The 12,181-nt window shown below is 38.0% G+C and overlaps 1 protein-coding gene across 9 annotated transcripts in view; it reads right to left on the bottom strand.

The window, feature by feature from the left end:
• KDM4C (lysine demethylase 4C) overlaps positions 1-12,181 on the bottom strand; it is a 335,140-nt gene that overhangs the window by 273,353 nt on the left and 49,606 nt on the right. For 7 of the 9 annotated variants that reach the window (XR_004971309.1, XM_036331125.1, XM_036331127.1 and 4 more), the window contains one exon: positions 4,484-4,677. The exons of the other annotated variants lie outside the window; for them this stretch is intronic. Coding sequence is in view for 6 of the 7 variants with exons in the window: in XM_036331125.1 (XP_036187018.1) it covers positions 4,484-4,677 (194 nt within the window). In the remaining variant the exon portion in view is untranslated. The remainder of the gene's footprint in view (positions 1-4,483; positions 4,678-12,181) is intronic. 9 annotated transcript variants of the gene reach the window in all.

Below are 12,181 nucleotides of genomic sequence, written 5' to 3'. Positions count from 1 at the left end.
TCAATACCAGTCGCCATCCTGGTTATGGTCTGAATGGGGGAGGGGCATGCAGGGGGAGTGTCCACGGGAGAGGCTCCAGCCACACTGACCACCAGGGTGCAGCTCCTGCTTTGAGCGTCTACCTGCTGGTGATCAGTGCATATCATAGCAACCAGTTTTTCTGGTCATTTCACTGTGAAGGTCACTTAGGCTTTTATTAGATAGATAGATAGATAGATGGATAGATAGATAGATAGATAGATAGATAGATAGATAGATATGCATAACCCATGGACAAAGACAATAGCGCAGTAAAGGGAGGGGGAGTACTGGGGGGGGCGAGTAAGAGGGACATCTGTAACACTTTCACCAATAAAAGATAAATTAAAAATAACAAACAGCTGATACTCTCAAATATAACAGCACACTAAAAAACCCAGCCAGCATGGCTCAGTGGTTGAGCATAGACCCATGAACCTGGAGATCACTGTTTGATTCCAATCAGAACACATGCCTGAGCTGTGGGCTCAATCCCCAAAAGGGGGCATGCAGAGGCAGCCAATCAATGTTTCTCTCTCATCTATGTTCTCTCTCTCTCTCCCTCTCCCTTCCTCTCTCTGAAACCAATAAAAACATATTTTTTAAAAAATGATTCAATAAAAAAGCCTCAAACTAATTTTATATTTATTCTGAATCATCTGACATCACTGATTGCTGCATAGCATTTTAACAAAATCTCAGTTGGTTGAATAAAATTTAACCAAATCCATAACATTCAGAAAAACCTTCTCTCTTGATTTTAGACCTTTCCACAGCTTAAGACATGTCTTCTTCAACCTCACCTCTCTCATTCTCTACAGAGTAAATCTGAAAATCTCTTACTCATTGTGTTTGGACATGGACTTGGAAAGGAGGATTCAAGACATCATCTAATTCTATATCCCCCAGCAGTTAACCACTACCATAAGCACAGGATGCTTGGGAGAATTATATCGTACCCTTGAAATTTCCAATCTATTATATGCCAAGTTTAGACTTAAAGTAATTACTATTACCAAAGAAAGAAAGGGATTCATTTTCATAAGGTTATTAAAATAATGGTAATTATAAATATTTGGATAGTACTTTACAGATTACAAAGCACTTTCACACAGAGTATATCCCTGGACCCTTCTAGCAATCCTATAAGTAGACAGTGAATAAATCATGCCTCCATTTGGCATTTAAAGAAATTTATGATTAAAGTCGTACAGTGTTTTGCCCTAAGTCATTCAGCTGGTAAGTGACAGATTGGGATTTTAAAACAGGTCTTCTTGCTCCAAAGTCAATATTAATTCCACAAAGAAATAAATACCACTGACTGCCACAGCAGTTTTCTATCTGCTTACTTTAAGCATTCTTTTGCCCTTAAACCTTTATGCCAGAAATGTTTAAATAAATCGCCAGCCCCTCTGAAAGTCTCCTCAGTACATCCCTGTATTCATGAAAACTTACTAAGCAAAATCTGCCATATATAGTGCCCATAAAAGTATGTCTCGGGGCTCCCACCTGGGGCTGTGCATATTCTGCAGCTACTCAGAAATCTCAGGAAACTTGGTGTCTTAACAGTTACATTTTAGACAAGAATCTTTACAACATGTGTGTTTTTTTTCCTTCTCTGCCCTTAAACAGATTGATCTAAAAAGCCTTCAGGCAAAAATCTAAGGGATACAGGGGCAGAGGAGAGCAGTGTAGACATGGAAGTAGAGAGGGGATTCTAGGCAGCAGTCTTTGCAATAATTATATCAAAAACTTGGTATGAAGAACTGAAGATGAAGAAGAAGCAGAAGTTCATCGCCAGCCTGTAAGGCCAGAGAGAAGGAGGAAGACACAGCCAGGAAAGAGATGTCAAGCTCAGGAGAGGTCACCCCTGGAGAAGCGTAAAGGCAACTGTTTCAGATCCAACTCAACAAGCAGGAAAGGAAACCAGTGTGTGCACATGTGCACACACACACCTACATCACTTTGTCATCCTCTCACTTTGTAGAGTAAGTGAAAATATTCCTATGGTTGGAGATCATGCTGGTTAACCTTGTCATTTTGTGGGTGAGAAAACTAGAGTCCACAGAAGTACAGGTGTTTGTCCAAAGCCAGATGTTAGTAGCAGAATAAGGACTAGAGACCTGATTGCTGGTCCCTTGTGTCTTAGCTTTGCCACACACACACTGCCTGCCTTCCAATATTTATATGAATTTGTACTGCTTCTACCAACTTTCAAAGCTCACTTTAAATATATTATGATGATTACTAGAATGAATTTTAATGATGATTGAGTTTACCTCAAAGTATTTAACACTGAGCTAATATAATCTTTTTTAAATCTACTGGGAAATACACTTACAGTCACTTATATCACTCATTTCCTACAGTAGTTATCTTAGAAAATGGAATGTAGATTAGCTGTCATATTCACTGCTGTGTTTTATTACTTTACCATTATAAATAATGGTCAAGGTTAAAGATAATAGTGTTATTATAAATCTACCCTTAATGCATATAATGGCAATTATATGCTTAATAACTAATAGAGTAATTAAATGCTGAAAATATATATACTGGAAGAAAGAAATACTTTGGACACTAGCATAATTATTCTCACAAACTGTAGTGCTCCTTCCCAAAGACACAAGATTCTAGAATCAGTCTTTTCCCTGACCAGAATATTCTCCCCTAAGTCATTTTTAGGAGACAACATAATACTTTCTCAAGACAAGAGGAAATAATCTTTCTCTGTAAGAAAGCAGGAACCTCATCTAAACTCCTCTAACACTAAAAACTCAAATTAATGTCCCAGGCATTCTCATTAATTAATATCTAACAAACCTCCAGGAAAGTTTTGCTACTAATGTTTCATTTTTCTTAAGGGAAATATAGTACCTAGTTACCTAAATACTACTAGATTTTATCAGCACATTGATTTATCCACTCCATTTAATTTTATCCACTCTGAAAGGGGGTGTCAGAAAGCATGGAGATCACTATCCAGGAGCCTGCGCACTACTTCTTAATATTTCCCAAAGCCTCCAAGAGCTAAGTCCCCAAAAGTACTAAAGGATGACAGATGTTTAGAAAGTTGTTGAAAGATTACAAATAGAGACCCACAGGGCCTAGAGTGTGTGCTCACAACTGAGCCACCTATAAATAACTGTGAAATGAATAATCCCATCACACAGTCATAAAACCTCTCAACATCCTACACCATGTATTCAAAATGTTTAAGTTTGATTTATTCCATTAAAAGAGCAGAATGCTAAGAATTAATCAAATTAAATGTGCTTACCTTTAAAATAAGTTAAACAGCCCTGCTCAGTTTGGCTCAGTGGAAACAGCTTCCCACTAAGTATTTTTAGATGAAAATAACTCCATAGCAAGCTAAGAACTGCCTGGATTTCTCTTGTATATCCTAAGAACTTTGCCCTTCCACCTAATACTTTCCTTCCAATTAGATGTCATTTTCAATCATTAGGAAGTTTTCCTATATTTGAATTTTTTGGAGAAAGCTTACCATTCCTCACTTCACCAAAGGATAAAACCTCAATGGCAAGATTGGACTAGAACTTATACACTGTATCTCAACCCATGATCAGCAGAACTTGAAAGAGACCATTCTCTTTAAATAGGAACCAAGAAAGCTGCTGGGCTGGCACAATACCTAAAGAATATCCTAAATGTTCCTCAGAACATCCAATTTCCTGTTGTCCAGATTATGCTTCATATGCTCCTGCCTGTGTGTTATCCTGATGTACATGTATTAAAGAAAGTAGACTGATATTATAGAAAAGAGTTAACTCATTAAAACAAGTTTAAACATGAAAATGCCTGACCACAAAGGATACCAGGGTTAGCAGGCTAATAATTACAAATGCGCAATGAATGTACTATCTAATGCATTTTACAGAGCAGTAAATCTTAAGAAAAATGAAGTTCAGAAACAGAGGAAACTGCAAGTTAAGAACACATATCAACATTCACTTGCTCTCTGACCCATGCCTATTATTCAAAGAGCGATAACAGACCTCCTGATTCATCTCTCCTCTCCCTCCAGCCATCACATACTATATAGAAATGGTCATTTATTTAGAGGAGGCTGGACTGGAAGATTATTAAGATTATTTGATACTTTACATCCAGGAAGTCAATTTTCCCCTACACCTTCCAACAAATGGTCAGATAAGTAAAGATGCCTAACAAATTATTCAAGACTAAAATATCTATCAACACATCACACACATATACACATAACGGTCTGTAGGCAACTTTAGATAGACAAGTCACCACTGGCTTCATGACTTTGAGCAAAACCCTGGGCAAAGTGGAAGACAATTCATTATTACAGTAGAAAACTTTCTTATAGCTCATATTAAATCTGATTCCACCAAGGGAAAAACATCCTCTTCAATAGATTATAGTGCCTTGCCCAAACTTCAAAATTCCAAAGTGAATGAATATTAAACATGTAACTTGCCAAGACTTGGGCTCTCCAAAGTGGAGATAATTAATGCTGTAGAGGTCCATATCCTCGGTGTGCCACGCGAATGTGGTTTTCCACATGCCAAAATAGAGATAAGGGGTATTTACACCCTCAATAGAAATACCGCACTCTTCCTCAACCACATCCAAGATAGTATTTAGGCGAGCTATGTTCCATTCATCCACACCCTGGAACCAGGAGAGAGAGAGAAAAAAAATCAAACATTATTACACTAGTAAACATAACATTTACTAATCAAACCATCATCTGCCAAAATTATTACACTCTATATTTTAATTCACTTAGAAATGAAAAATAAAGCAATTATTATTCAAGAAGCATATATATACCCCATTATTAATTCTGCAAGGTTATTATGAGCATAATGTGGTTCTATATAAATATTAGTATAAAACAAAACCAAATGACTTCCTGATTCCCAACATAAATGTAAGGTAAGTCCCCACTTGCTATTAGTAAAACAATCATTTCTCCAAAACACATGATCTGGAGTGTTTTCTATTTTTGGCACACCTTTTAGTTTTGAGTTATTTCCACTTCGTTTGTTTATTTGTATATTAGTTTAGAAGTCATATTCAACATCAGGTAATATTTCAAGATACCACTAGCAAAATACATGTTCTCTCATCCCCATCCAATTCAATTTTAGCATGATACATCATTTCCGAAAAATTTACCTCTATTGGAAAAACTCTTAGCACTAGCCTAAGCCACAGTACATTGTGCTTTTATTGCTTCTTCAAGTAAATATTAAACTCTATGTTGATTATGAATTTTAAACACAGAATAGCTGTTAAAAAAAAAAAACACCTCTTCTCCAAACTTTGGTAGAATTGCAGGAATGATACAGTTTTCTAACAATAGCCCAACATGAAGGGCGATGATAGAGAGAAAAGGTTAGAATTGCTGGTATAAGAGTTAAGGTTATGCCTGGTCAGTGCTCAATGGTTGAGTGTCAGCCCATGAACCAAGAGGTCACCAGTTCGATTCCCAGTCAGGGCACATGCCTCAGTTCAGGGCTGGATCCCCAGTAGGGGGTGTGCAGGAGGCAGCCAGTTGATGATGTTTCTCTCTCATCGATGTTTCTCTCTATCACTCTCCCTTCCTATCTCTCTAAAAATCAATTTTAAAACAGAGTTAGGTTTTTGGAAAAGATTCTGATTTTATTAGACCTTACCAATCAATTAGTTCACTATAGTATTCACAATTACTTAAAATGTATACAGAATATGTATTTTCCCATATGCCTTTCTCATAATAAAATATAAATATCAGAGAATGTGACATTCCAATGCAATCATGAAGGAACTGCAATGCCTTTAAACCCTTCTCAACCTATTCAAGGTGCTATTAAAGACTGACATTGCCCTAGCTGGTGTGGTTCAGTTGGTTGAGCATCATCCCCTGCACCAAAACTTCACTGGCTTGATTCCCGGTCAAGGCACATACCCTGGTTGTGGGTTTGATTCCTGGATGGGGTGCATATGGGAGGCAACCAATCAATGTTTCTCTCTCACATTGATATTCCTCTCCCTCACCCTTCCTCCCTCTCTGTCTCTTTCTCAAAAAAAAAAAAAAAAAAAAAAAAGTTGCCTTAGCTGGTTTGGCTCAGTGGATAGAGCGTCAGCCTGCAGACTGCAGGGTCCTGGGTTCGATTCCCAGTCAAGGGCACATGCCCAGCTTGCGGGCTCAATCCCCAGTAGGGGGAGTGCAGGAGGCAGCTGATCAATGATTCTCTCTTATCGCTGATGTTTCTATATCTCTCTCGCTCTCCTTTCCTCTCTGAAATCAATAAAAATATTTTTTTTAAATATATATTTTATTGATTTTTTACAGAGAGGAAGGGAGAGGGATAGAGAGTTAGAAACATTGATGAGTGAGAAACATCGATCAGCTGCCTGCTGCACACCCCTACACTGGGGATGTGCCCGCAACCAAGGTACATGCCCTTAACCGGAATCGAACCTGGGACTCTTCAGTCTGCAGGCCGACGCTCTATCCACTGAGCCAAACCGGCCAGGGCAATAAAAATATATTTAAAATTTAAAAAAATATATTTTTTAAGTCAATAAAAACATTTTTTTTAAAAGGGGGACATTAAATTAATTGATGTATACCCAAAAGGCCCTCTCCAATAACTATGCCAATGGTCTCACAGACAATCACATCTAATATTTCTCTTACACACTGAAAATGTACGGGGTTTTCTGTTTTCATTCTGGTCTATAGATTATTCTCTAATCAATGTAGTAATCTTACCTCCTCAAGCTTTTGGGTTAGAAAAATAGTTGATGGAGCAGTTAATGAAGCTCTGCCTCACTTAACATAATTGAAAGTGCCAACAGAAATAATTTAATCCCCAAATTCTCCTAAGTACTCATTCTATCTTTAACCCCACAGTGGGAAGTTTGCTATTTGGAAATTGGTCAAAGTAAGTGTTTTAGAGAAGATCCTAAGTTCCAACTTATGAAACTTCATAAAAAGTAGATCAAATTATATAAAATATTTTATCTCTATTTATAGTGATGCAATCTCTTAACCCTAGTCCAATCAGACTTCAGTCCAGTCATTCTAATAATAGAGTCCTATTTAAAAGTCATTACGGAGGCAATGAATATGAATATGAATAATGAATATGAGAGCTATATTATAGGAATCATTTTTAAACTGAATGAACTTGCAAATTTAGGAACAAAGCATTACTCTGAAACTCCTACATTTACAGAGATCTTAACTTTATTACTGACGGATTTTTTTTTTTAAATAACTAAGGCTGACTTGTTTGACATCCTCAGACCTGCAGTCTAAGGGGATAAGGGCAGAGAAGTAAGAATGCTGGCAGAAGACCCAGATTATAACCCCAGCTCTGCCACTGGCCAGGGCAAAAAAGAGATTTTCTAAGCTTCCAGTCTTTCTTCACGAAAACATGAGGACTAGCACCTTCCCAGAGATTCATGGAACACTGAGCATGCTAAAGGTCACAAAATGTTTAGAAAATTTCTTAGAACAGAGAGAATAAATATCTCCACTATTCTCTAGTAAATCTTACTGGAAAGCCTCCCCCCAAAATCACAGTCAAACATGCGTAAAGAGATAATAAAGTCCTATAACATTTATTACTGACATTATCCCCATTAATAGGCAAATAACATGTTTTTTGCAAGACCAAGTAATGGGCAAGGCCAAAGTTGGCATGAGGCTAAAACTGTAACTTCTTTTCAAGAAATTATTGGAATTTCATATAATTTCAATTTAAGGAGTGGTTGAAATACTAAGAATAGCAGGTGTAAAGAGGCTGTAGACAAATTTTACCACTTCAAAATTTCTTCTCCAGTTTCCGTTCTCTACTATTAACTGAACTGGCTAACTGCCTACAAGGACAGGCTCTATGCAAGCACCAACGCGCATCAGTCTCCTAAACAAACTCAGACAGAGTATGCCTAGTCTATCATTTAGGTGAAGTGTTAACCACGCTGTACCTCATTATACTACACATACCTATATACCACACCTGGTAACATGGATAATGTTAAACCTAAATGAACAAATGGGGAAACCTAATACTCCTCGCCAGTAGTCGGTGGCAAAGATAAACCTAAATCTACCTGACTCCTGAGCCTTCACTTGTAAGCGCTATGCTTCCAGTTCTGATCATTTTAAAATACAACATATCATCCTCCTCTCTCAGCAACAATTGTCAACAAAGATCCAAAGAGCTAAAATTTAGGGCAGGCAAAGACATAAAGCTGCCACGTTCTCCCCACCCAGGGGTACAACTGTCCTACACAAACACTGTTCTGCACAAACACTGGCAAAGCTTATAATAGAAGCTGCTTTACTTGGGGGTTGGTGATAAAACTGGTGTAATGTAAAGGTCTCCAAAAGACCTCAGCTACAAACAAGCACCACAATGACAAGTCAAAATTTGCCAAACTGTTCAATGCTTAAAGCTATAGAATCTCAGCAGAAAGTCTACACACCAGCCCAAGTTCATAGACAAATGCCTCTTCCAGATTCTGCCCATCAAATTAGCTCTTCTACATGTTCAGCAGGTGCTTGGGGGTATTTGTCACTCTCCTGACCTCCACTGGACCAATATTTCCTCCTGATTCTCCCCTATCTTCACCCCAATTACCCAGCCAACTTTCTAGGCCTGTCCTACTCTGTCTATTTACCCTTTGTTTGTCTGGTTTTTTGAAATAATTCATCACTGGATCATGATCTGTGCACATATGTGTAACTGAGAATTTTATCAAGGATCTTTCCTTTGCCTTCCACCTATCGGGAATAAGATGGCAGTTTAAAAGAACTCTTCAGTCTTCAATAGCATAACTAGAATCGGGAGCTATTTAAGGGAGTTACTGGCATCAGAGCATGAACGATGCACCCATAACCATCCACAGAAACGGTACCGAAATTGAGGCCACAGCCCTTACCCTCTGGGCCACTTCCACGCCAATGAGCACCCTCTTCTCAGCACTGTGAGCATCCAGCACCCACTCTATAATGACTGCGTTCAGTCACTGGGAAAGTGAAGGATGACACGGCAGCAATAAGACACATAAGAAACTTCACTAATAATGCATCATTCCCACCTAATACAGAGAAATGATGCAATATCATAGTAAACCAATTTTTCCCAAACTATTTCTAATGGAACGTTAGCCCTACCAGAGGCTGTGGTCAGAAACACTTGGCTTCCTTTTCTCCTCCTCTTAGTCATGGTGCTGACAGGTATTCCGAGGCTCTGAGAGGCCCTACCATAGAAACCTATTTAATTTTGCTTAACTCCGTGTTTCCCAAATATTATTTGACCACAAAACCTTGTTTACATACTCCATTACCTTCTGTAAAATAGTACCATGTGGGACATCACACCAGGAGAGGCATTCTAGTACACTGTTCCCTCTGTGCCTCAGCTGAAATGTATCTCAGTAAACAGAAAATAACTCCAACCACAAGGAGAGGGCATTTAAGAACCCATATTCCAGCTGGAATATGGTCACATCTGTTGTTTTTATGACACACATATGTAATTTGATTGTGTCACCTACAAATACACAGGTGGTATAAATTAAAAACATCCCAAAAGGTATTGATAAATAAATGAAGATGGACTAAAAGATTAAAAGTAGGAAGAAAAGAGGGAAGACTTAAACAAACTTTTAATCCTACCAAATGTGCTAGCAAGCTGAGAATGGGCTTTTTTTTCTTTTTAAGAACATAAAAATGAGGGCACACCCATCAAAGACTATAAAAAGGTTCTTCTGAGATAAAAGACAAATTAATAAACTCATAAAAATCATGGTTAACACACACTCTCTTCTGTCCTCACCCCGCAAAAAGCAAAATGAATTTTTTTCTCAGAGAATGACACAATATCAGAAAAGTAGCATGCTGTACAGGAATTGAAAGCTCTCTAACCAAATACTGGCTCTGCCACTCACTAGTTAAAGGAGCTGACGGTTTCTCAATGAACATTCATGGCAGACCAGTGACCAGGGTTCAAGTCTGCCAATGAGAACATGACAAGAATTGTGGCCACCTTGAGATGTCCACAGAAAAGGTCTAATCCCTCAGTGGAACTACTTTAAAATAAATATGCCCATGGCATCAGAAGTGGAGACCAAGGCTTCCTAACAGCACATAATTCCAGACTTGCCTACCTCAAGGGACAGTTGTAAAGACAAGATTGCAAAGTACATATGAAAATATTTTGAAAGAATTTCTTTCTAACTACATTTTTCTTTTTAAAAGGTGGGAGGACCAGAGCTTATTTGTGTTGTATTCCCTGGGGCTCAGGGCCTACCCTACCTCAAAGAGGGTTGTCAGGAGCATGTTCCAAAGGCACATCAGCAAGTGAAGAGCTGAGTGATAAAGCAGAAGCTACAGTGAGGTGCCCAAAGAGCCAGCAAGTAACATCGCGAGTGACGCAACCAGATGCAAATCAAAAGGAGTGTAGGGAAGACCATTTGGAGACCATCTACTATCCTGTCCAGAAGAGCCCTTACTTAGCTCCTGTCTATTGCTATCACTGGGAACGCTGCTAGATGTTCTGAACTTTTAAGTGAAGCTCAAAATCCAAATGAACAAACTTTTAAAACTGTGGATCAAACAAAAAACATCTGAGGCCACATTTGCAGAAAGGTAGCAGATATTAAGAAGTTCACACTTATTGCAATAATTTTAAAGGGATGAAGGAGGAAGGAACAAGGCAATGCATGCAAAAATACATTTTAAAATTTTTTTTAAAAGTAAAGTAACATTTTCTTTATATCTGCCAACCACCCAGAAAACTAGAACTAAGCCTTAAAACTCTGTAGGTACTCGGTAATTATTTCATTAGCACAGGGATCTCAAAAGCACTGGGATAACCCCCAAGCTGGGAAAACAAGAGCAAAACACCCTCATTTTACAGATGGAAGTGAGATGCTCAGTAACTCACCAGCCCTCCTTGTTTGAAACTGATAACAGAGCAGCCAGTCTCCTCGGTAGTAAATGTGTTGTCAGTTTAGCAAACCACAATTTTTGTAATCAATCCCTTCATAAATACTGACATGGGTCCCCTTTTTATAACAGAGCATATGATCTGGTGTTTCTCATTACTGTATAGTATTTTGTAGGCATTTTTGCTTAAACTAATTAAATAAAAATACTAATTTTTAACTTTTGGTGAGGGTTTTTAAAGATTCTGCTTTTCCTCATTTGACTCTTACGATCTCTTTCTAAAACCCTTATCACAGCCCGCTCAACACCTAGAGTGCTGTGATCCAAACAAAAGACCATCCACCCAATCGCCACTAACTTGATGGTAAGTTAAGATTAGGTTACAGTACATGACTGCCCCTAATTCATATTGCTGTAACAAGCCCTCAAAGTTTCAAAGATAATGCACATGGAGAAAGAAAAATACAACTTGATTGGTTCTTTCAAGACTTCAAAATTCAATTCATTTCAGATAGTAATATGTGAAAATTGTACCTTTCACTAACTAAAATGAAAGCTCTGGTTGACATTTTAAACTAGACTGATATTTCCTTAGGATCTTTATTTTTTTTTTTTTAAGAGTTCTTTCTTTTCTTTTCTTTTTTTAAATATATTTTATTGATTTTTTACAGAGAGGAAGGGAGAAAGATAGTTAGAAACATTGATGAGAGAGAAACATCGATCAGCTGCCTCCTGCACATCTCCCACTGGGTTTGTGCCCGCAACCCAGGTACATGCCCTTGACCAGGATCGAACCTGGGACCTTTCAGTCCACAAGCTGACGCTCTATCCACTGAGCCAAACCGGTTTTGGCCCTTAGGATCTTTACACAATAAAAATAAAATTAGACCCCTGTGAAATTCATTTTGCTTTAAAGTCAATTACAATATGTGACATGATAGCTCTTTTTGCTTCTTCCTATCCAAAAAAAATATCTCATATTATTTAAACTGCTTACTTTTAAAACAAATCACTTTTCTTTTTTGCACTCTGTAAGGCAGCAAGCATTTCCATTCCCAGGTAAATGCTTTAGAGAAACTTTTATACATGTTCAGGAACCATGTAGAGGAGTATGTTCATAGTAGCAATATTTACTTTTATATGTCATCCTGATTTGCCACCGTTGTTGGTTCTATCTCTAGTCAGGGCACATACAATAATCCACCGATGAAAGCAAAAATAATT

Source organism: Myotis myotis, unplaced genomic scaffold (assembly GCF_014108235.1).
Source record: "Myotis myotis isolate mMyoMyo1 unplaced genomic scaffold, mMyoMyo1.p scaffold_m19_p_12, whole genome shotgun sequence".
NCBI lineage: Eukaryota > Metazoa > Chordata > Mammalia > Chiroptera > Vespertilionidae > Myotis > Myotis myotis.
The sequence above is the reverse complement of the archived record's forward strand: the minus strand, read 5'-3'. Positions and strand labels throughout refer to the sequence as shown.